Below are 25,636 nucleotides of genomic sequence, written 5' to 3' on the forward strand. Positions count from 1 at the left end.
GCAAACCCTTTAAAGCCAGGGTAGAGAAGGCATGCAGACAACCAGAAAACCAATTTGTTGCTGGAACAGCTTCATGAGAAACTAGAAGAAGAACCTTCTCCAGCCTTCAACCCAGCACAGAGAAGTCTGTGAGATACCAAGGTGGACAGAGGAAGGGAACAGGATGGTGTGATGGGGGTGGAAGGGAAAAGTAGATTGGTTAATACAATGAAAATTTGACATTTTACCAGCTCTTTTCCCACTTGTCACCCTGACCATCACATTTTCATACATCTATTCAAAACCAAGAGGAGGGGAAAAAACCCACCAATCAAACAAACAGAAAAACCTTAGTGAATTTTGTCACAGGGCCCCGGTGAAAGAAGACTCAACAGTTTGCACATTAGAAGGACACGATTCCTGTGCAGAAAGTGCTGCTGGAAAAGGAGAATTCCAAGTTGCTACATATGGCCTGAATGCTCTCAGGGCATGATGTGTAACAAGGAGAAGCTTGAGGTCCAAGCTGCAATCAGAGAGGAAATGCACTGTCTTCTCTGGGCCTGTGGGCAAGTGTCTCAGCACAGTCCAAGAGCCCTTTGAGTCTCTCCCAAAATACAAGTGTGTCTGGCTCCATGTTTAGTCCATCTCCATTGACATTAGCCGGCGACGCTCTCGTCTTGTTTCCTGTACTTCCTTCTTGCAGCACCAACGGGAGCTGCAGTAGCCAATGAGGCAGGATAAGAGTCCAATGACAGTGGCCAGACCAATGCCAATCAACAGGGGATACTTGAAAGCATTCAAAACTGAAAGAGGAAGGCAACATCATTAGATATCACAGAGAAATTCAGAGATTTCTGTTCTCTCCTTAAAAACAAAAACAAATAAATAAATCCCACAGTATTCACTTATGGGCACATTAATTATTTCAGAGAGAAATTACACCGATTTTCTTTTGAGGTTCGAAAATTAGTTTTATTGGACTCCCTTACTTCCTCACCCTTGCTCTTCCTCTACCACTTCTTCCTCTATCCTTTCAAAGCCTCAGGGAGGCTGGAAGCATGAGGAGCCTTGGAGTGAGATAGCAAAGCAGAGCTAGTTCCAAGGGGTGCCCCATCACCTCTTCCTCCAAACAAAAGCCTTGTAAGCTTCCCTCATCAGAGGCAGACTGTGGCTGCACTCTTTGTAGTTTGTTTCCAAATGACAAGGAGGATTCATTTATGCTTTGCTTGATGAGAACTACTTGTACAACGTATTTGCTGCCACTTACAACCCTGTCTAATCAACCTCCAAAGTTGGTACCTAAACACAAAATTTGATTTGCAAGCACCTACTGCTCAGACAAAGGCAGGGTCAAGAACTGTAAGGAGTCTGGAAAGTACAGCTATCATAGTTAGCTACACAATAGGGAGAATAAAACTTTTGATTCCTTTCAAGTTCATGGAACTTCCCAATATGACATTTCACAGAAATATTGAGAAGAAAGCAACTAGTTCAGAACCCCTCCTGCATTAATCTTCCTTAGCTACATGCTGAATGCAGCATCTAGCGTGCAACTTGCTTCTTATGAAGTCCAGCAACTCTTGCAACTCAGACTAGAAAGCGGACAAGGTATTAAGTGCAGGGAGCAGCATGTCATGTGGTTAGGAGAGGGAGGAAGGAGTCAGAGGTCTGACTTTCTGTTCTCAGTTTTGACATTAACCACAACACAACTACTTCAGCACACCCCATCTGCAAACCTAGGCTTCCTCATGCAGGCAACCAAAGGGTTAACACTTGAAGAGGATATTATGCCTTGATTAAAAGATGCCCCAGCTATGCAAAACATCACCAGGAAATGATCAGGAAAGAAAACACTTCAGTCTTGCGACTGTGATCTGTTCAGGCCTACCTAGTCTACGGAATCTGGAATCAGAAGTTGCAAACAAAAGAAAAGAGTAACAAAATCTGAGATTATCATAGGGACCTTTAAAAATAGTCATAGGAAATATTTTTCAGAGAAAGGCATAACAAGGTGTTAAAAAAGAAAGAGACTGTGTAAGACATGTTGGAATCTCTTACCATCCATTTTCACAGATAGAAAAATGGGTTTGGCTTTGATGTCAGGTTCCCGCTGCCATACACCAGTGGCAGATCGCACCCACGGAGTCACTATGCAGTAGTGGTTCCCAAAGTCATGGTCCTCACAGCCATGCACACGGAGACGGAATTCTAATGGGCTGATTCTCTCCAGGCTGAGATCACTGCTCCCATTTCTCCTGCTCTGTGTCACAATCCCTCTTCGGTCCAGTGAGGCCAGCAAGACGGGCTCTCTGTCCAACGCAAAGGAGTGCACGGCAAACCAGGAAACATCAAAGGACGTATCATCTGTGTTTGAGGACAAAAATGAATTTAGACATGGTGGTGAGCTCTGAAAAGTATTCATAGTGTCATTTTCAGGCAACACTGGTCTGACAGTGGAAGAAAGAAAGAAAAAGAAGAAAAAGAGAATGCTCTGAACATGTCCTTTCTAGGAGGATTCAAGTAGTGAATTGCAATGAAATGCACTGGCAGGAAGGATGCAGTTGCACAGAAAGGGTGACTTAATACAGGGACAACAAAGAGGAGATTTCTTCCTTTCCTACTTGCTATCCTAAAACCTATGTTTAATCTCTGATCTAAGTTTTCACCAAGCAGGCATAGTGTCATAAGCAGTTCTAGAACTATGCTGAACCTACAGTGAAATGGGAGTGGAAGTCCTAAGTATTTGCAATCACTATCTTCATGCAGGGCCTATATAACAAAAGTCAGAAGGCTCTTTGCTGAAGGCCCCTTCGTTACATTTGGTCTACCTAAATGAATACAGAGATTCTAGACAGAGCACAAAAAATTACTTACAAAAACACTAAGTATTCAGGAGCAAGGCCTGACCACGATGTTTTTATAAAGTTTTTTTTTCAGAGTTGTGAGTTACTGTCACACATCATCAGGCATTATGCCTTGTACAATTTTTACCACCCAAGGAGAATCTACAAAATGCATTTGCAACACCTTCCATGTTTAACAAAGCTGACAGGTAGTCAGAGTTCATCAGCACATCTAGCTCTTCCAACATCCATACAGATCCTATTGACCCCTTTAGCAGACCTCAGTCTTAACCCTATTAGGCTGATGTAGCAGAGTACTTACTTTAAAAGCCAGTGCTATTCTTTGCTAACATGAGCCTAGCAACATGCGTCAGAGTCTGAATCCTGGCATAACTTAGGGCATAGACAGGAGAGGCTGCTCACTCGTTTCATCAACATGTCTTCTTTCCTGATACATTAGCAAACTGTAGGGCCCAAACTGGAAACAGAGGTTACTATTTCTATCCTGAGGTTTGGGTACTGGTAGAATGCATACACAGGGCTTGACCTTTTCACAACTAAAGGCAGTCCCCAGTGACTCTGGCGATGTATCAAACCTCCATTTGATACTATTGAGACCTCTGAAAAATACAGTTTTAGCAACCTGAAACTTAAAACTTGTATTTTTTCTATATTGAGCTTGCTCTTCTCTGAACTTTCAGATTTGATCTCCAGGCTAATGTTAAAAATAAAGCCCTAAACCTGCTGCAAACCTGCTGCTGTACTCAAATTCTTTACAGGTATAAGAGCAAATGATTTTTCAGCCTCTATCAGGCAAGTTAACACTTCAGGAAAGAAGGGAAATTTAAAATTATATTTTAAAAGTAAAGGGACATCCTCAGCTCTGCTATGTGAAGTATAGCATCAGCTGGCCAGGCAGAACATTCCCCTTTACTGCAGACAGAAAATTACCCACTGTTCGGGGTACACTCAACTCTCTTGTAGGTGCGCTGGTTTTACTCACTTCTTCAAAACAAAACAGAAAGGTGAGACAGCAGCTGTTACTACCAGAGATGTTGGCTGACCAAGCTCATTTCTGGAACAATAGCCAACTTCCTGCCTTAGCCAGGTGCTCCAGGCGACAGCACAGAGCCTCAAAAGGGCACCTGGCCTATTTTGCAGCCCTACAGCAGGAGTAGGTCTCCCAGTCCTACACAGGGGTCAGTGTAAGTCATGTGGACCAGCAGACCTCACAGCAATCACTCTTGCCTGTCATACTACAAATACGACTGTTGGTTACTTGGCATAGGCCTTCTCTTGAAAGTGATGTTAATAAAAATTACCATAAACATATATTCAGTTAACAGGACCAAACTTTGACTTCTGCTTTGTGTACTCATCCAACCATCTGTGGGAAACGGGGCCTTTACTGGAGAGAGCTCCGTTTCTATAAACTATTCTTTCTTATGCTGCCTGTTTATGCCAAATACGGTAATAAAACACCGGTCCACAGGCAGGCACTTTGGGAACAACCAGTACCTTCCAAAGATCATCAAGACTGCCATGAGCTCTTGTATTTCCAGATACCATAGGAGCCTATAGACACCTTTCAGGCCAAGTCCTGAATATACCATTGCACAGGCTAAAAAAGGTTTAAACAATAAGTCTAGATATAAAAAGAAATAATCTAGCCTTCAGATTCCCAGGCAACTTGCTATCTCTAAAGAATTCTTTCTTTTCAGTTCCAATTAATTTGAGGTTCCTTTCCCTCCACATACAGAGACAAGTGCAGGCACTTGCTGTCATTTTGAAATAGCTGAATCTATCTTCTGTAATTACAATATGGGACAACAGTATTATGCCAACATATTTTATTAGTCAGTATACATAGTGTGCAATTAGTGACTCACTACAGACAGTTAGAGGGAGGATTTGGCTCCAAGTTGCTATCCTCCTTGAAATAGCTTAATACAGCAAAGTCATCTGATTTGCTTCAATATATCTCTGGTTTTCATGCAATAAAACCACAGAAAACTTAGCAAACCTATGACATAAATCAGGTGCTCTCTAAAGATCAGTGATGAACATGCCTAGCATCTCTCAAGTGATAATAAATATAGTTTTACTAACATAAAACAGGTCACACACTAGGTTTCCCAAAAGCATCTGCAGCATCCTACACACACCTTGCATCAACATTGACAAGTCACTCTCACAATTTTTGTCCCAGATTTACAAAACCAAACCAAACCACAAGAACCACACTCACACTTAACCCTACAAAGGTTTCTTTCACTGGTTCCTTCCACGCTCTACAATGTTAAAAGTACTATAAGGCATCTGGACAAAATACCCCATATTACAGGAAAGGATAACAACCCAGTGCCAAGCTCAGAAGGCCATCAAGGACTCAGTGTCCTCAGGTCATGCAACTTAGCTCCTTTCATAAAGAAAAAAGCACCAGAATTTGGACCCTTCAGAGCTCTGCAAGCAGAGTAATAGTGACGCTATGCTTCCTCCCCTCCCCAGTTAGTAAGGATCATCAACATGTAAAGCACATCCTTATGCACATTTCAATTTGACACACAGGACTAAGCTGTCTGGGTCTTAGCTGCTTCCCTGGCCAATCACTCCTCAAAATGGGGAATCCTGTTTCTAGACCAGCTTTCAGAAACCATTCACTTCCACTGCTCTCTCAGCATCTTGTTACAGTACTGAATCACAATTTTGAGACCCTTTTTGCTTAATACATTTAAATGAGGTTGAATAGGAGTTCCTAGACAGCTGAGGAAACCACTTCAAGCCATACAACAGGTGAACAAGCTGGGTTTGTTAAATTCTCTAGAGTGCCCACTGCATCTGTCTGGAGCAGATAAAAACAACCATCTCCTTTCAGGCACAATAACTAAAACTTTTAAATCCCTAAGCACATAGCCCAAGAAGGGGTGATCAGGGAAGTCTAGAGAGATCATTTGTGAAAATGTGTATTCAACAGAAATATCAGAAGCAGCTTTTATATCTTCAAGACACAGAACTACTATTCCCCGGACACCCACATATTCCTCTCATATGAATTCAAAACACCAACCACAGCTGCCAAGCCAAAGAAGCGCTTCGTTAGATGGAGAGGTTGCTGTCATGTACTGAGCTTAGTAATGCACACTCCATTTCAGCAGGGTCTCAAAGAAGCAGAGGAAATTAAAGCACACAGCAGTCATGCCAAAACCTTTCCCATCCTTTTGAAAGTTTCCCACAGGGTGGGTACACAGAAACACACACAGAGTATTGTGAATTACCTCTACCAGACAAAAGTCCAACCCATAAGTAACACTTCTAGAAACAAATGGATCAATCTAACTGCAGTAAAGAAGGGCACTGACAATGACAATAGGTGATTTAACTTTTCCTCAGCTCCTTGGAAATTCTTTATTTTTCTGATTGTGTATGCAAGAGAGAAGAGGTAGCACCTGACACTTCAGCTTATTACAGGAAGCATACATACTGATCCACATACATGCTTGCAAAGTTGAGTGCTTATGTATAAAAGAGCAGAGCTGGCTGGAATACCAACTGTGCTCAAAGTGTTCTGGATGTGCATTAAACAAGATATCCTATCAAGTTCCTTGATCCTTCTTTGCTCAAAAGAGGGGCCCAAAACACAGCCCTGCACCAGAAGAGCAGATGGCCTTTGAAAGGCATCTTGCCCACTCATATTCAAATGCAATTGCTCTGCTCTCCTTTCTCACCACATTCCCAAATGGAAAGACCATGTCTGTACTCCTGTCATCTGTTTTCTAGGAGATGCTGGCAACTCTTGCTCTGTTTATGCAAATACCTGGTATAGGCTTTCCCTAACAATGTGCCTCATTTTCCCTCTGGAATGAGACAGCCCCTGTTATTTTCACACTAATTTAAAAAGCCAGCTCTCCATTCTAGTTGTGAATTAAATTGTGATACTGACTCAGCACAGAGACAGATCTAAGATGGGATAAAGGGGAATAAGGAACTACTGAGGAACTACATCTGTTTGTTATCATAGGAGCCCTTAAGGTCCTTCACCTAACCTGCTCCATTATCCCACTGCTCTAGTACCATTTATAGCTCAAGGACAAGAAGTTAGACTGACAAGAGAAATCTGAGCATGCTACAGCTGTTTCACAGATTCCAGCTGTTCCCTGCAGCTCTTCTGCCAGTCTCATCCAGAGGACTAGCAAGAACAGGAGAGAGGTCAGCTTCTCAGGCCCATGGGAAAGGTACAGATAGGGGTTCTCTGCACAGAATGGCTGGTTAGGCCCCAAATCCTGCTCATTCAGCAACTGGAGGCTCGGAGCATGGACTGAAAGGTTCCCTCAAAATCTGCCATAACACTACACTTAATTCCAGGCATATCTGTTGCCTATGCCTCATCTGCTCCATTACAGATGAAAAACCACCCCAAACAGCCCCACAAAAAACACCCCAAACCCAGAAAAAACCCAACACAAAACAAACAGAATCAACTCCCACCACTCGCCAAAACCACAAAGAGGCAAGGCATCTGCCATGTTTGAGATGACATTATCCATTTATGGAACAGATTGCAGGGCTGACATTTAAAACTCTGCACTGGCTGCTTGCAGGTGTTGGAAACAGCATCATTTCCAAGTCTAGGCATCATCCATCAATTCAACAGACAACCACAAACCCTTACAAAGCTGTCCAGTTAAAAGGTAATTGTGCTGTGAGCAACTACTTCCAGAGGACATCTTTTTACTTTGATCCTTTTGATTATTCTTACCTTGTCAGTACTTCTTCCCCACCTCAAGCTACCAAACACACAAAAACCAATTACAAACCCAAATGCAACAGAGCACTGAGAGCCCCACTGTTACTAAGTAGCCTCTTTTCAAGTTTTAAGTGAGTCAGGGATGCTAAGGCCTCTTTCACAAGGCAACCCTAAGCTTACTTTAGCTATCAAGCACCAGCAGAAGCAGCAGCGGCTCCCTGCCAGCAATTAGTGTTTTGCAAAGGAAGCCAGCCATTTTGAGTACTGCCTTACAACAGTACCTGTAAAAGCTTGGGCACACCTCAACTTAGAAGAAGCTTCCTGCTGAGCAGAAGCCACGGGACAGACTGAGGCACAGGTACAGGGATACAACGCTGCTTACTGTGTCCAGTATCCCAGGCTATGAATCTTTTGACAAAGTTTACTCAGCCTTTTTCTCCCTACCAAGCATTTCAATAATACAATCTACGGACTTCTACAATTTTTTTCACAGGCAGCACAGAACTGTAATCTGGCAAATTGCTTCCCCACTAGACTCAGATTTAATGCAAAACAGGCACCTAGGGAATTTGAAAGTGATGGTTCTTTATCAAGCTTGGTACTTCATCTCATCAGCTACTACATTGTAAGTAATATTTTCTGCACATGGTTTATGTGTAGATTTCTAAGTTTTACATGAATCACGACATTTTTATTTGGGTATATATATTTATATTTACATATATATTTATAGATTTTAAATAGGTTTTTATATTCATATATATAGAGAGAAAGGGAATGACTTAAAAAAAAAACCTAATCTCTCTCTGAACTTAGGTATAATAACCGTAGTTATTGTCACAGCATTGTGATGAAAAGCAGCTCAAGGCTATGATTGGCAAGCAGCTAGGTATTGAGAAATTCTCTGAACTTTTCAGCTCTTCAAAAAATTTGCCTTTAAAGTGTCTGCTATATTTTTCATAGCAATTATGCACCTTGTTTCTTCTTCCACAAAAAAAAAAGATGCTCACCTCTGAAGGCATCAGCAATAAACATTCATTTTTAATATTTAGGCTGCAGCAATTATTGTGATTTTTAGTTATACATTAAGCCTTAAATTAACTCTGAATTATGAAGCTGACTGGCCAAATGACTAAGATTTGTTCACAGATGACCATTTTCTTCCAAGAGGATTTGACAATTCCTTTCCCATTAAGGGAAACAGGAATAGTTTTCACAGCCTTAGTGGTTGTAGGCTGAGACTGCCGGCAGTAAGGTCAGTTGGCACAGATAGCACAGAGGGATTTAGCTGCAAGAACACCTTCTGCCCGTCCCCTCAGAAAGTGGAACAAACCCCCTTGTTTTAAATTGGGTTGTGTAAAGCAAACATGCTCTCCTGTATTTATTGAGTTCTACAGGATTTTCAATGCTGATTGTCCATTCTCCAGCCTCACTTAAAGGACACAGGGTTGTTATTGATGGCATTATTCCACTTGGTGAAGGTAAATGAGTTACAAGTAAAATAATTTTGACAAAATACCTTGTTCAAGTGCCATTCCTTCTGTTGTGACAATACACCACAAATCTGCCACTTCACCCTGGTAAACTGTCGGGTTGTCAGAATGCACCGAGACATTAAACACAGGACCTAGAAAAGAGTAACCACAATTGTTAACGACAGGTTTTTATTCAGTGTCCAAAATCTTTCTTGCATGTTTTGAAATATTCTCTGCTCATTTTTAGAGAAAGAACACTGAAACAGGGATAAGCGGTTGTGTCAGCTTTTGCAAAATAGTTATCCATTTTTAGCCATTAGCTCCTACACTAAGACAAAGTACCCAAACTGCCAGACCTGTCACCCAACACAGAAGCTGTTGCCCAAACCTGGCATCTACTGTCTTGCACAAAAAGAGCCAGTCTTCCACTGATGACTCCTGTAAGAGCACAAGAGTCCAGGTCTTCAGGCTAATCCAACATGGATCTTTTTGGTTGAGGCGGTTGATAGGAATTCACATTAGAGCAAAATTCACAGTTCAGTATTTTAACAATACAGAACTGAAACACAGACAATACAAGAAGTGCATCTCATAACACTTCCTTGGGCTTTCCTTCAGGCTCCGCCACAGATAGCTTCTTCTGTAGAAGATGTCTCAAAGCCTAAGCATGTAATAACTCCGTCAGCTGCAATGTGGTGATGATATCGATGAAAACCATTAGGCTGCTATGAAATGCTCAAACACCATTAACAATGTGTGGCATTTACTTCTGAGGTGCTTAACCCAAACTTCCCCAAATTTTGACAACAACTACATCTCTGGTGTAAAATTAACAAAACCACAACTGCTCAGATATGCTAATGTTGATAGTACTGGCTATTTCACTGGGCAGAAACTGAAACACGTGTCAAAATACCCTTAGTGATTTCTCTACAAAACAAAGCAAATGAGGTGAGTAGCAAGGAGGAAAGCTTATGCTAATGGTGGCTTTGGAGGAAGGGGCCATGGACTGAAGAAGGAACTTGGGAGCCAGATTTACCTTTTCTAGAATCCATTAGCTGCTATCATTACCTGGCTCAGCTACCTCTGGAACAAGCAGCATAAAAAGGGAGGACAGAAAAGCTGCTGGAAGATTTGCCCTCCTCCACTCTTGTATGTCACTGTTTTAGTACAGGAACTGTAAATTTCAAATCCACTGAAGATCAGTGGCAAGCAAGGATTTTGATGGAGAACATTTAATGAAATCATCCAACACACCCCACTTGACCCTTGCCCTCCCAACACGTTTCTGTGGAAAGCTATGCTGATAACTCACCACACTGAACGTACTTATCACATCACTTCCAGACTGAGGTTCTGGAAAGAAACTTGGATGTTCTGTGAAGCTAGAGCTGTCATTTTTGGTGAAACTATTCTAGACTACAAGGGCCTGGCTTGTCTTGGTCAGCACAGATTACACAGCACACTAAGAAATGAATTACAATGCAATAATTACTCCTGTGGCTTCCAAAATTCCCCCCACAATTTCCACAGGGAAACTGCGCTGCTTTTTATTGTGCCATAGATTTCTGACAGCCCTCTCCTCTGTCCCAGAAGCAGTTGTACCTTGTGTACAAGGGAAGTATGTAAATATAAAATCCCGGAGGGTTGTACCATTTTGACATTAGAAGTCCTCTCTATCATAAATTAAGATTGCAAATTACCCCACCAAGCAAGGATACAAGGGTGATAGAGATGCAGTAGAGGTTACATGTGGACTACCAGATGAGACTCCTACATGCTTATGCTAGAACATATCTAAGGAAAAAAAGAGACCCAGAATACTTCGAAGTTCAGCTCTTTAGGTAGTGACTTCACAAGCAGGCTGCCGCTCAGCACGATGGGATCCTTTTCTGGGGAAATGAAGAGAGATTAATCTGATTGTTTCCTCAGCCTCTACCCAAACTTCTCCCATGTAAATTCAATTTATTTCCCAACATTCACATACACACACCCAACCATATTCCTGTTGCAGCTCATCTATTATTTGCATATCTATATATTTACATATATATATATTTATTTTCCCATATTTTCCCATCATCTTCTTCAGAGTTGTGCAGAAAGAAATTCAAGGTCCTAGGAGTCTAAAGGCAGCATGGACCAAGGCACTCCAGCCAGCTGTAACCACAAAACCCTCAAGTGGCGTGTGAAGTGTCACAACAACAGAAACAGACTATCAGACTCTGTCAGGAACATCTCTGCATTCACAGTACATGCACTGACCAATGGCAAACTGGCACCACAATAATCCTGGTACTGCCTATAGCTGAGGGTCTATCCTAGGTCCCAGCAGCAAGTGAGGTGACATTATGTCAGGAATATGGGACATGCTCTACTCCAGGAAACAGGCTGTGTTCTGGCTATATGCTGAAATGAACTGCATGATCCCAACTTCATCAAGCTAAGGATGGGATGCCTCACTCCTGCCCTGGAAGGATAAACAAGGACAGACATATAGACAGGATTTCTCAGGCTTTATTTCTAGTTTAAAAATCCAGGCATCTACTGCATCCAACAGACACTGGCTTCAACACCGGCATGCCAACAAACCACTAATGGAGAAGGGAGTCTGAGTATTCCTGGACATTGAATGTCACGAGGGTAAAAGCTAAGCTTGTTTGGTCAGTCAGCCAGGAAAAGCCATGTATCATGATAATGCAGTACTCCCTACATACTCTTCAGTTTTGGGTCACCAAACACATCTCTACTCTGCCTCCCGCATGAAGAGTCAAAGCTTCCTGGACTGTAAGAAGGCTGCTAGGCAGCACCTGCTCTGTCATTTCACGAATGCACTTCCCTTCAGTAAGCCACAGTTATTCCCCTATTAGGGTACATCTCCTGCAAATTACCATCTGTACCTACAGGGAGAAATCACTGCCCTGTGTTAGAAAAACTGGATTTCAACAGTGTTGAGAAATGTGTCAAGTGTTGTGCTTTTCCCCTCTCCAGCTGAAGAGGGAAAACTATTTTTAAACCTAAACTGTAACACAGCTATAATACCTCACTGAAAGTCATCTGCATGCCACCCTTCTCTGTAGAAGGGTTCTGTGTTTGTTTGCTTTTATTTTAAAAACACACAACTGACCAGTGCTTTTAACCTGATTATAACTTGTCTGATTTATGTCCCCAGCTTAAAAAATTTACTCTGGCTTCAGCTGAAGCTGTCTGGCAACAAGATGAGAGAAGAAGGAATCAGCTGTACGCCCATCTCCAGCAAAAGCAGCAGCAAACCAGTATTTGTTAGTGGGTTACTAGCAAAACCATTACTTTATCTAACTGGGCATCTGCTTTACTGCAGGCTCAAGAAAAGCAGCTGCGCAAAAACCAGCATGAGAGCAAACACAGGATGATTCCAGACACATTTTCAAGGCTCCTCAAGACCTTCTGAGAGAGGTCACAATGTGCCACAAAAGCCTTCTGCAAGGTGTGGATCCTGTTCGGGTTTTTTTTCCGCCCCTCATTACACCACAGTATTCAAGATCTGGATCTAGATCTATCAAGCAGTGCTTGGCACACAAAACACAAGTGCTTTTCTTAAGTTTTTACCCTCCAAGACAAAAACAAAACCAGATAAACCTCAACCCTAAGCTTGCAGATGCAGGCATGTGATAACAGGCAGCTCCCAGCAGACACTCGTCTCAGCATCACCACACTCAAGCACTTGCGGCATCCAAAGAAGGTCTGGGGATGTAACATGAACTCTGCCTCAATGAGATCTGAGTTCAGGCTACATTAACACTGAGAAAAATAGAACTTTAGAGCTAATGGATAATGTGCCTTTGCTCACCTCACCACTTGTATTTAACAGTCTGAAATATTGTTATTGGCACCTACTGGTCACTCAGGAGAATAAACAAACCTGAATTTAGTTTCATTTGCCAGGATGACAGCTCAAACATGACTGTAAAGCTCATCAAGAACAAAGCTAAGTTAAGCGTAGGAAAGCTGCTCAGGACTTTGAAAGCTGAGAAATAACTGGGTTTTAGTAACTTCAGGTTTGAAGATAAGCCCTCAGTTAATTCAGAAACTAAAGGGCACAGGCTTACAAAACAAACCAGCACTCTCAATTGTAAGAGCTAAGCATTAATCTTCCTGTCCTGGGTTCACCTGTAGCAGTCATTTTTCTCCTTCTTGGTAGTTGGTGCAGTGTTGTGGTTTCTTTCACAAACTGATGGGGTTTGTATTATAGTTACTGAACTGTTCTTACCTCAACCCATGGGGTTTACATTCTTTTGCTTCTCCTCCCCTGGAGAGGAAGAAAGAGGATAAGTAAGCAAGCAGTTGCATGTTTTTGAGTTACCAGCTGGGCTTAAATCATGACACTTTCCCTAGATTGTAGTCTTCTGCCGAGACCTTTGATTTAAACTAAGCCAATAAGTAAGCTTAGATACAGCTTGTAAAACAAATTTTATTCTTTATTAAAGTATTAACAATTCTATATTAAAAAGCATCAGCAGTCAAGATAGGAGTAAAACGTTTTCAGAGCATTTCTTGACTTCTGAAAACTTGAAAAAACACTGTATTTTAAACAAAGTGAAGAAACTGAAGTTAGAAGTTTACTAATACAAATCTAGGTGTTCTTAAAGAGAAACAATAGTAGAGATCCAATTATTTAGGTCCTAGGTGACATTTTGATCTTTTCTGTATCATTTTAGCAAGCTCTTTTCTGAAAAAAAATAAGCTATTTTCTCTTTACAGACATGAACTGCCTTTATTTTCCAGACAAGTAAAGTAGAACATAGAAAGGTCAAGTAACATGACTGACAGAGATCTAGAACAGGCTGCTCCATTCAAGATGCCTGCACCCAGTTCATTACCTAGCCAGGAGACTGCAGTCCCTGCATGCAGCTTCCCTATCTGGAGTCAGCCAACACTGCTGACCACAACTGGTAAAAAACCTGATGCAATCGACAAGTTCTGTCTTCCAAAATATTACTCGTATCTGCCCTGGCACCAAATCATTCACTCTTGAACTGAGAATCCCATGACCTGCTTTCCTCCAGATAATGAGCTCCTTCACCCCCATTATTCCAGCCCTCTGGCCTCTCCCTGCTTCTTCATGGAGCTGATCCCTAACAAATTTTACCCCAAGCCTCATAATAGCTGTTATTGGAAGAAGCCCCCAGTAGTTTAGTCTGTGGTTTCCATTCCAGCTACAAATTAATGCACATAGGAATACAATGACAAAGCACGTTTCTGCCTATCAACAGTGGCAGGAAAATACCAGCCTTTCTTGTCAGAATTTGTGCTGTATTGCTCTTTATACATTTCCATGATTAAGGTTTCTTTCCTTTAGGAATCTTTCCATTCTCCTCTCCTGAAACTGAGTATGTCATGGGGTCATTGTAGGGCATCATTTCATTTTAATTGCAAGTTTAACATCACAACTCAGCTCACATTTCCAGCAGCTCCCAGTTTATCTCAGCTTCATCCAAAGTGAACTTGCTGTGCAATGAGCTCATGTGCAGATGTAATCCAGAGTTGAAGATTTCCTTGAGACACTTCCCTTAAAGTTTTATTTTTGCCTCTCCAGAGCTTTCTACCCTCTGCTGAATGGCACAGAGCAAGCCAGTTCAGAGCACAGCCAAGTTCCAAATTGTTCTCTCTTACAACAAACTTCTCAATACCAGATTAAAAGCTTCCTTCTCTCTGCTATCTTCAAAGGAAAGTAAGTCACTTCTGTGGAAATCCCTGCGAGCATATAGTGGGTGAAGCCACGCTAAACTCTAATCTGGGTTATTGGGTTCAGGGTAAAGGGGATAGAAAATTAAAAGGAAAAATGCCAAAGAAATATTTTTGATGCCAGGAAAATAAAAAAACCAAACAAACAAGCAAAATCACATAAACCATCCCCAAAACAAACAGAAACTTAACAGCTGCAGTCAGCTGGAGCCATTTGATGCAGGTAGCTGTGCACAGACCTGCATCAGATAAGCACTCTGATCTCAAGCAAGTTCCCAACTACCTGACAAATACCTTTACATTAACATTTCAGATCATTAACCAAACGGAATAAATATTTCCCTCTGCAACAGCAAGTGGAGAAAGAAGAGAGGAGGTCTCTGCTTGCAGCCAGCAAGCTCTGCCTTGAATGGAAAGAATCTGAGCAAGACATTTTCCACAGATGTTCATGGAAAAGTATTCCAGAGCACTGCTACATTTCAAGCCTATTGTGGCAGGAAACACTGAAGTTTCATGTGCGCAGTCCCCAGCTCACATATAAAAAGCTTACAGGCCTCCTGCCATTCAAGTAGATCACATTGCACAATGCGTGTGCACACTGAAAAACTCTCCTTGAAACATCACTCTGAGATCTGGGAGGCAGTCAAACTGGAGGGAAGGATTTCCAGCCCTAACAAGTTTCCCCACCCTGTATCAAAGGGGAATCAATAAAAACAACTGAGAAAGAAGTTCCTCCAACCACTAAAAGCTTTATGTAAAGCCCTTTTAAGAGCTTTCTTCTTTCTTCTGAAAATGTTGCTTCTACACCCATCACCTCCCCACTTCATCTCCCATGGCACAAGCTGAAAATGCTGTCTAAGTCCAGGCCTTCAGAGTATGGAAGAGACTGCAATACCTTCTGGGTTTTGAAATTATACTGCCTTGTTATATCCTCTCCAGCAGCCACAGTTAAAATGTCTTTCTATTACACTTGGAGAACCTCAGAAGTCAGTGCAATTGACTTAATAGTTTCCCTATTAAGGATAAACATACTCTTAAGCTACTCATCACCCTCCCTTAAACTCAGGATTTAGCAGAGCGGTGCTCCCGAGCTTTTACAGTTGCATGGAGAGCTGCACGCCATTGCTTTTTCTGACCTTTTCCTGTAGTATTTTCCCTCCAGTTTTGGGCACCCTCTCATTCTCCCCAGAAACCACTAGCTACCTCAGCAGTTTCACCATTCCCATTCAGAAAAATCTGGCACCAACTTCTTTTTCTGAAGAACAAGTCTGACAGCTGCCTGCACGACAGGATGCAAGACGAAGGCGTGATATCTGAGCTGTGCTTTTATGGCTGCTCCACAACTTTGCCATTTAACTCCAACTCCCTGACTCAGTCTCATTTTGCATCAGAGACAGTGCACCTCAGCAAAACCAAAGTAACACACCCACAAAACGTCTTCTGTCTCGTATACCTGATTCCAAACAATTTTCCAAATAATAATTCCACAGTTATTCCATTCTGTGCTCAGCATGTGACCTCATCATGCCTAGAGATGAATGCCCAGCAGGGATATCTGAGCAACAACTGAAGGACATGAAGTTCATCCATCAACTGAAGAAAGGAAGGTATTCCAAGCCAGATTTTAATACATGCCAAGATTATTTTGGGAAATAGCTCTCCAGTAAATTGTGCTTGGGATCTCATTTCTCCCTTCGTTCTTTTGTAAAGAATGAAAGGCTGCAAGGGTTTCAGGACCATCCCTCCCCCCTTCTCCAGCCCTACTACTGGAATTCACACATTCCCAGGGCAGTTCTATGGACTGCCTCCCTTTCTTCAATCCACACTCCAGAAATCCTATCTGAGTGAAGAGGCTGGGAATGTGATAGCAAAAAGAAGTCAAGACTACAACAGTCACACTTCCCTCCCTTGCATAGCTCCCAGGTTTCTCTCTGAACCATGGATATTAATAGCATCCCACCAAACTTTTTGGATGGGAGTTCAAAGTGACATCACACAAGCAATGCTGGGAGACATACCACTTTTGTGCAGGAAAGCTTCCACATAAGGGTTTTGAGGGGACTGGGACAGATTTCATTCTTGCTGGTTTCTTGCATCATCCCTTTGCAAATGCTGCATTCCCACTGTGCCTGACCCAGGTATCAAGAGTAATAAGGCTAAAACTACACAGTGATGTCCTCACTGCAAGGCTGTGCCCCTACACTCAGCCCTTGTCCTTTTCCCAGTGTGCCTAGTATAAGGAAGTGCAGTTTTCAGAAGTCACCTCATAGAGAATAATTGCCTTAGTTATGGATGCAATTGTAAGTCAGGCTGTTCTTGCCTAGTCATAGATACACCTCCTAAATGCCCTATAGTGCTGTTACAAGAATAGAATATAAGAATGTGGAATAGCTCATATGAAGAACAAGGGATGTGAGAAGAGACCTTCTTCCAAGCTGTGTTTGTGAACAGCAATGGGTGAGTGCAGAAGGTGAGTGCTAGAGAGTTCCAACATAGAATGCACCTTTGAGCTATGCTGAGAGCTCTTCAAAAGTGCTCAAGAGGTCACCAGCTTAGGTGACCCCTCCACTCATCAGTGCACCACCTTTATGAAAACAACTCCCAAGGCATCCCTCCCACGCAATAAGAAGTCGGTGTTAACATGCATCTCCAACGATCTAAACCAATGCTGTTTCTCTCTACCTCCCCGTAAAAATATACCAGGACTGGCAACAGGTAGGCTTCACTACAGCTGAAGGGTTAGGGTTTCAGCTCTGGGTACTGATATTCATCCCAATTTGTGGAGTTCTGTAATCCAGCCACAAGGGGCCTCTAAGGGCTTCCAGTGTCAGGATACACTTGCTGAGATGTTACTGAAGTGTTGCAGTTGTCTTGACCTGCCCATTTTCTGCAATTACATCAACAGGAAGGTGTGCTTAGGTAATCTACTGCTATCCTGATCAAGTCTGTTTTGGAACAGAAATCCAGTTTATATTAGTGTTCTACCAAAGCAGCCACGACCTAACAGCAATCTAGTGATAAAGCTGGTAAATGTGGCAGCAGTTATTCCATACCAAGAACCAGCTCTGAACCTGAAGGACCATAAATACTGCATTAGTAAAGAAAAACCCAGGTGTTATGATTACAGTGAAGTCAATAAACATCTTTCTGTAAACAAGCAATAGCACAAAGGATGCAAGTACCACCAAAAGAGGCAGGCATAGCTCTCAGCCATCATACCATTTGGATACCCCTTCCATGTTCCAAAGAGTAGGTATTTCCCAGAGACAGACTTTCTGGCTCAGACACACCGCTGCCAGATTCTATACCAACCTGACATCTGGAAGTCTATCTGGATAGGGTTGGATAAGCCATTCACTGCTTCACGCCACATGCCACCACCACCTGGAGACCAGGCAGTCACCACACAGCGATAGAGCCCAGCATCAGAAATCTGGGTCTGATACATCCTGTAGCGGAACTCATTCTCCTGGACCTTCTCCAGCACCACACCATCCACACGAGTCTGGTCTGTCCAGTCTTCCAGCCGCACTACTGAATCCTGGTTCAAAGAGATGATGCGAGTAGTTCCATTGGGATTCGACTGATCTGCTAGTGGCTTCTCAGCTGTAATGAGGACGGAATAGCGCGGTGTCTTGATGTTTTTTGAAGACACTTTGCATGTCATCTCAAAGGTGTGGCCTGCTACAAAGAATGGCTTCAATTTCACCGCCTCCACTGTGAGTGTGTAATCTGAAGAGGGAAGGAAATAAGCCGCAAAGGAGGGGTTAATACAATAAATATGTGCAGAAATTTCTGCAGCAACTTTCAATCCAGAAGATTACAAAGAAGCAAAGTACAGACAAGTCCCAGCACATTTATCTTAACACGTATGGACATCCCAGAATGCTACTCAGCCGCATGCGTACACCAGTACACACCAGTTTGGGTCAAGATGCAAGATTTCAAACAAACACACACCAAACACTGAACAATTAATGCAATACACAGGTCACAGCATGACAGGACCTCCAGGGTTTTTTTATTCAAAAGATATTAGTCATATAAGATTTAGAGTCCTATTTTTTCACCGGATGAGGACACTGCTAGAGTATTCGTGACTAGTGACAAAAGCTGCCACTAACTGAATGGCAACACTTAGTGTAGCTTCCTTTATTTCCCTTGAAAACCTAACAGCAACACAGACCCACTCAGCTGAACTTCCAAGATTAGTTGAAACTGCATGATAAAGAAGTTGGGGGTAACAGAAGTCTCCATCCCCAGCACCTCCATATACACACCCCTCTGCATTTAAAGAGAAAGGTTCAGTAAACCTCTGCCTCCATCTCCATGTTCTTTTCTCTTGCTTCTCATATATTCACCCGAGTACAAACCTACCAGAAGCCTTGATACTTCCCAACAGCCCAGTTGGCAGAAAGAATGCCAGTAACTCTGTTTCATTTCCTTCCCTTTCTTCAGCATTCTCCAAAGCCTGCCAGCTCCTCAACCCCAAGAATCCCTTAACTACAGGGTTAGAGAAAATTATACATCTAGGAGCATAGCCTCAAGACACAAAAAATACAAGCTCACAGGGAGAATATGAGGACTGACTGAAATCAGAGCCAGATAAATGAAAGGGAGTTGCTTGTTCCCTGGCACTGTTATGAAGAGGCACCCTGCACACCCAGGTTCTTCCCAAGGGAGGGAGGGCTGAGGCATAATAATGTAGCTTACAGTCTGTCCTGGGTTCAGCAGTAGCAGTCATTTTTCTCCTTCTTGGTAGCTGGTGCAGTGCTGTGTTTTGACTTTCGGCCTGGGAACAGAGCTGATAACAATGATGTTTTGGTTTGCCCAAGGACTTTGTGAGCCTCATGCTCTGCCAGGGAGGAGGGGAAGCCGGGAGGAAACAGAGACAGGACACCTGACCCAAGCTAGCCAAAGAGGTATTCCATACCACAGCATGTCATGCCCAGGATGTAACTGGGAGTTAGCCAGAAGGGCGGGGAGACTGCAGGGTTGGAGGAGGTATGGGTCGGTGCTTGGTTGGGCGGGGGGGGGGCAAGTTATCGGTCAGCTGGTGGTGAGGTGTTGTATTCTCCTCCCTTGTTATTTCCTTTATCATTGTTATTATTGGTGGTAGCAGTAGTGATTTGTGTTATACCTTAGTTACTAAACTGTTCTTATCTCAACCCGTGGGAGTTGCATTCTTTTTTACTCTCCTCTCCATCCCTTTGGGAGTAGGGGAAGGGCAAGAAGGGGGGGAAAGTGAGTGAACAAGCTGTCTGGCTGGGTTTAAACCACGACACAATCACTTCTCAAAGTAGCAGTGTTGCAAAAATAGTCAGTCGGACTTTCTGGGCTTACTTTGGTGCATCATAATTTCCCTTCTCCCCTTTATAAAAAAAAAAAAGTGTAGACATGTTAAACAAAAAACTACACAGATCACTTTCATGCAAGGTGGAACTTCTCAGGAAAAGGGAAATAAGCAATGGTGAGATTGCAACACATCCCCCAAAACCAAAGTAAATTCAGTAATATTTATGCCCTCCCCACAAGAGCAACAAAGATAACTTGTCAAGATTACATTTCGCAGTGATTTTGCCTTCAAGCAGCAGTTTTCACAATGAGTAAACGCAGCCCACAACCGGGCTATGACAACTTTAAATCAGTACTGCATAAAGCATATCACAGTACAAAGCTATATTAAGAAACACCAGGAGTGATGAAGGCTGAGCTGCTTCTAGTGGTCTAGCTGAGCACAGAATTATTTGATACTGCACACCAAAGCGCCATCACACTTCTACCCACTAAGTAGGAATATAAGAATGGCACATTTAAGCACTCAGGGTACAATCACAATTGAAGTTGCACACACAGAGTCATTCTCCACTCCCTTGTGAGAGAGCTCATCATGCCTATGATTCTAGACTTCAAATCCATTTTTATCTCATTATGTGTCCATGAGATTCTGCTATCACCTTCTTCATAAGGTTGCAGCATTTAGAAGCCAGCACAGATCAGCCTGCCACATATTTTAGGAATATAGTAGACAATTATACTTTGCTCCACAAACAGAATAGCAAACAGCTAAGCTGTACTTTCCTGCTGCATATTGCTGCTTTTTAGGCCTTATGAGAAGGCTCTGGGCAAAAATTCTTCCTGATGCAAGCATTCTTTGTGCTGTCAATTTTCATGTCAGAGCACTGTGTCCTAGACACCAAAAAGAAATCTTGCATTTGGTCTGTCATACATGTGCTTAAGAAAAACACTTCCACATGATCATAGCAGTACAGATGTAGCTCAGAAGAAACAACTTGCCAAAACTGTTCTCCTCCAGTAGCAGCAGATGAAATTAGCATTCCAACACCCTTACCTAAAAAAGCAAGTAGTTGTCTCTGCATGTTACGAGAAAGAGAAGATTTGGCACTTAGTTTAGAAATAACAGTAATCTGCAAGGAAAGTTAAGTGGGAAAGAAAAGTTTCTTCATATTTCCTGTATTAACAGAAACTATCCATCAGATCTTATAATGTAAGAGGGGCCAAAGACACCAAAGAACATTTTCCTCCAAGAACTACAGCTTAAGATCTCATTTCTACTCTAAGAATTTTTTTGCTCAGGAAGAGCTTCCTGTCTGTTACTATGCAGTGTGTTATACACCAGCAAGGGTTAAGTCAAATGGGTGTAGGCATATCACCTGTTTTCTATTCACAGGGCTTTCTGAATGATTAAGATGCCCTTACTCCCAATTAAATGTGATGGGAAGGCCTAGGCAAGCATTTAGCACAAGTAGCATTATGTTAAATACAATTACTTTGTAAATTAAAGACAGAAGTATTAACTAAACCCCAAATAATCCTTTGGGATTTAGAATTTCAGTTAAAAGATAATGTTCTCTTTTGCAAAGAGTTCCATGCAGAACTAAAGTTGAAAACACTGGTTTAGGAAAAAAAGCACCAGGTCTTTTAAAAAAAAACAGTAACTGTTTTTTAAATGCTGGCAGTCCTCACATTCAGTAAATAAAATTATCTTTTAAACTACTGAACTCTTTCCTGGGTTGAAATTCATCTACAAAGCCAGTCAAAAAAGTCTTCCTCCCTTCCTTTGCCCCTTTTTACTGATTGGAATTTGTACTCTAAGAAAAAAACAACATAATTGATGCTTTTCATTTTTGCGGTGATATAAAGATGCTTTCTTTGTCACCTTGGCAGGGAAGAGGGTAAAACACAGAAGTGAAACGGAAGAAACAAATCAGGCAGACCATGTCAAAATCAATGGTGATCTATGATAGCAACTGGCTGCATTTGTAAAGTTGAGTAAGCAGAGAGACGTGAGCATTATTGGTCCCAGTGGAACAAAATAGAAAAAGATGACAAAAAAACTATAAAGTTCTTCTTATATGACACACAAAAAGGACTGACATCTTCACATGGTGTTTACATTTCAAGCAAAGGCATCCTTATCCCAAATGTCCTCTGTGCTGACTGACCCACCAACACAACATGGAACCATTACTTTTTTATCAAAACCAGCCTTTTTCAAAGTGAGATTTCTCTGAAGTCCTTGGAGCACTGCTCTGAAGTTAACACAGAGAATGAAAGTAATGAAATTGTTGGGAAGAAAAGCCTCTATGTAGGCACAAGCTGTCTAAGGAAGAGGCAAGTTTCTGTTGTCTCCCTAGGCAAACTCATGGGAATCTGCTGGGAGCAGTTTGGGACTCAAATCACCAGAGATGCTTGTCAAAATAACAGTCAGAGAGCACAGGCAGCAGCAGATTAACTCCTTCATAGGTGCTGGCTACAGCACTGGGCTCACAGCCAAGTCCGGAGCTCCATGAATAGGATATGGAGAGGGACAGGGCATGCAGAGAAAGGCAACTGCTGAAAGCTAGGGGGGAGAGGGAGGATGTGCATGAGGAGTGGAAAAGCAGCAGGGGAAATCAAACCCTCATATTGTTTTCCTCCCCCCCCTTATACATATATAACATGCTTTTTCAGGAGGAGAAAGTGCTTGTAGGAGAGCTCACTTTCAGATCATAAATATCCCAACTCTGAGTTTTGCCAACAAAACATATTTTTCAGCATGGAGACTGTAACATTTACATTTGTGTTGCAGAATCAGCAGCTTTTTTGGAATAAAACCAGAAACAAGGGAATGTTCACACCTGTCATGGTTTGTTTTCCCTCAGAAATGTCAACACAGGCTGAGACTTTTCAACTCCAGCTGGTCTTCCTAGCTGTTCCAAAGGCAATGATCCATTACACATGCACGCACATACATGCTCTGTGTTATGCCACAACAACTGAATGGTGACCAGCATTCAGCATCAATGAGAGATCTCATTGCCGCTGGAGAAGTCAGCTTCAGAGGGGAAAAAAAAACAAACAAACAAAACCAACATAGAATCACAGAATCAACTAAGGTGAAAAGACCTTTGTGGACCATTCTGTGGATGAAGTGGATACTGAGCAAGCAGCTCACCATTTCTCTTTCCACTAAAGCAGAATCACAGCAGAAGCTCTCCAGTTTGCTGATTAGGGATTATCACTAAACTGATTTCAAAATACTTGTCTCTGAAATAAAGTTCTCTGCCTGTGGATGCCTGAGCTAGCCCACTTCAGCCTGAAAAAAGGCCCCAATCCATGCAAATCACTGAATTACTTAGACCATCAAAAAATAAGTGGGGAACAGAGCAATCTGGTACTACTGTGCTCATGAACTTCCTCGGAAGTGTGTTCTAAACATGGGCTTATAGGAAAGAGAAAAAAAATGCCTCAAATGGTCAAACAGAAGACTGAAAGTGAGTGACATTCCTCTCTTCACCTCAAGACAACCATGTTGCTAGCAGAAAGATGCAACCCATAGAGATCATAACACTCCACGTAATGAAAGGGTACAATGACCCCAGCATAGTGATGCCATACCTGCCACAATGACAGCCTGGCTCCTGGAAGTCTCAGCACAGGTTCACTGACATACCTCTGCTTTGCACTTCCACTCCAAACTGTTGCATAAAACTGGTGAGTGCTTTTAAGTAGCTACTTCCCTCCACAAATAAGAGGCCTTTACACTATGCAGTACTTTTTATCTTCTTTATAACACAGAACCCATTTCCAAAGCCCATTAGCAAGCTTTCAGCAAACAGGTGCAAGATTCCTACCTTGTGTTGCCCAGAAAATACTGACAGATGCAGAAGTCACATCTTTACTCTTTACCCAGCTGTTGTTTCGGTGCCTGCTCCACGCAGAGATGACACAGAAATAATCCCCTCTGTCGCTTTCTGAAGTCCACTGGATTCGGAAACTGAAGGTGTCAACAGCCTTTTTAGAGAATATAATTTCCCCATTCTGAGTTTGCTCTCTGCTCCTGTCCCCAAGCTGCAGAGTCCAGTCTGTGTCCATGGTGGCCAGGAGTTCCGCTGTGACCACATCATCACTGCGCAGGCGTTGTCTGTAGTACCAGGAAACCGTGAAGCGGATGTTTGCTTCAGTGTCCTGTGCATTTGTGATCCTGCAGTTGAGCTCTGTGGGGTCATCTGAAAACTTGGGTATTTTAGAGGCATTCAGAAACACCTCATAGTCTGGCTCTGCAGGAGAAGAAACCCAGAAAAGAAGATGAGGAAAGTGCCAGAGCTTATTAAGAGATATTTCTAACTTCTAACATCATTTCTGCAAAAGTACCTGAGCTAGAAGCCGAATGTCAGAATATGAATTTTTCTCACAAGACCTGGGAACTGTGAACTTTGACTCCAGCTCTCAGACTTGCACCAGTCTGACACAAGTACCCTGAGGCCCACATTTCTGAATAAGAGTTTCTATTCTGTATGTCTAGTCACACCATTTCAGAAAAATCAGGACTAAGATCTTGTTGAGCAAAATCATCCCCTTCTTTAGGCCTAGCCCCGAGAACCCACCATGTGGGTTCAGTTTCAGCTCAGGCAGTCACCTTCTGCACCTAATCAAATGCCTGAGCAGCCTGCAGCAACAGGGGAGTTATTTTCTAATTTTGGATTAACCAAAGACATCCCATTTCCCCAATTCTTCTCTAGGATAAGAGGCCATTTCCCATCCTGAAGTGCCTCTTTTCCACACTTAACCATCCCATTATGTCTCTACAATACAGTTTAAGAATGTTAAAAAACAACCAGTAAAAACTACCTTGCCCACCCAGACACCAAAACCAGGGGGCTTGGGTACCACCACTGGCACTCGCCACAGGCAGCTCCAAGAGTGGGGCACAGTACATTTCAACAGGCAGCATAATAAATACTAAATAGGTGAAGAGGCAAAAATCAGAAGAGCTTCACAGTCTGAAGAGAAGTACATCCTATGCAGCTGTGAGACTGGAATACCTCAAGCTTGAAAAGGAGTGCCTGAAATTCATGGGTTAAGAACAGGGCTGTTGTATTTAAATCTGAAATAGCTGGCTGTCCAAAGCCTAAAAGCGATAAGGCAGCCACGTGACTATTTTCTCTCAGACTACAGAGATAGTAAAGAAAACAGGTTACAGCAACAACCTCACACCACAAAGGAAATACATATTTATTTACTAGTGTTAAAATATTTTTCTGCCCTCTGTCTACTATAATTCAGAAAAAAAAAGACTAGTGTCCTGGGTTCAGCAGTAGCAGTCATGTTTGTTTTTTTTTCCCTTTGTGCTAGCTGGTGCAGTGCTGTGTTTTGACTTCCAACCTGAGAACAGTGTTGGTGAAGTCAATGTTTTCAGTTGTTGCTAAGTGATGTTTACCCTGACCAAGGACTTTGTGAGGCTCATGCTCTGCCAGGGAGGAGGGGAAGCCGGGAGGAAGCAGAGATGGGGCACCTGACTCGGGCTAGCCAGGGAGGTATTCCATACCACAGCACGTCATGGCTGGGGTGGGGGGTGACTGGGAGTT

General features: G+C 42.5%; 1 protein-coding gene across 2 annotated transcripts in view; it reads right to left on the minus strand.

The window, feature by feature from the left end:
• Positions 1-257: 257 nt before the first annotated feature.
• PTGFRN (prostaglandin F2 receptor inhibitor) overlaps positions 258-25,636 on the minus strand; it is a 65,643-nt gene continuing 40,264 nt past the window's right edge. Inside the window, exons 5-9 of one of the 2 annotated variants that reach the window (XM_057410506.1) lie at positions 23,903-24,328; positions 18,078-18,497; positions 9,086-9,193; positions 2,038-2,343; positions 258-782 (exon numbers count right to left, since the gene is read on the minus strand). In XM_057410506.1, coding sequence (XP_057266489.1) covers positions 616-782; positions 2,038-2,343; positions 9,086-9,193; positions 18,078-18,497; positions 23,903-24,328 — 1,427 coding nt within the window. In that variant the 3' untranslated portion in view covers positions 258-615. The remainder of the gene's footprint in view (positions 783-2,037; positions 2,344-9,085; positions 9,194-18,077; positions 18,498-23,902; positions 24,329-25,636) is intronic. The other variant, XM_057410508.1, reaches the window with a different exon arrangement.

Source organism: Pezoporus wallicus, unplaced genomic scaffold (genome assembly GCF_028554395.1).
Source record: "Pezoporus wallicus isolate ANWC-B61680 ecotype Strahan unplaced genomic scaffold, APGP_CSIRO_Pwel_v1 contig_229, whole genome shotgun sequence".
NCBI classification, from domain to species: Eukaryota; Metazoa; Chordata; class Aves; order Psittaciformes; family Psittacidae; genus Pezoporus; species Pezoporus wallicus.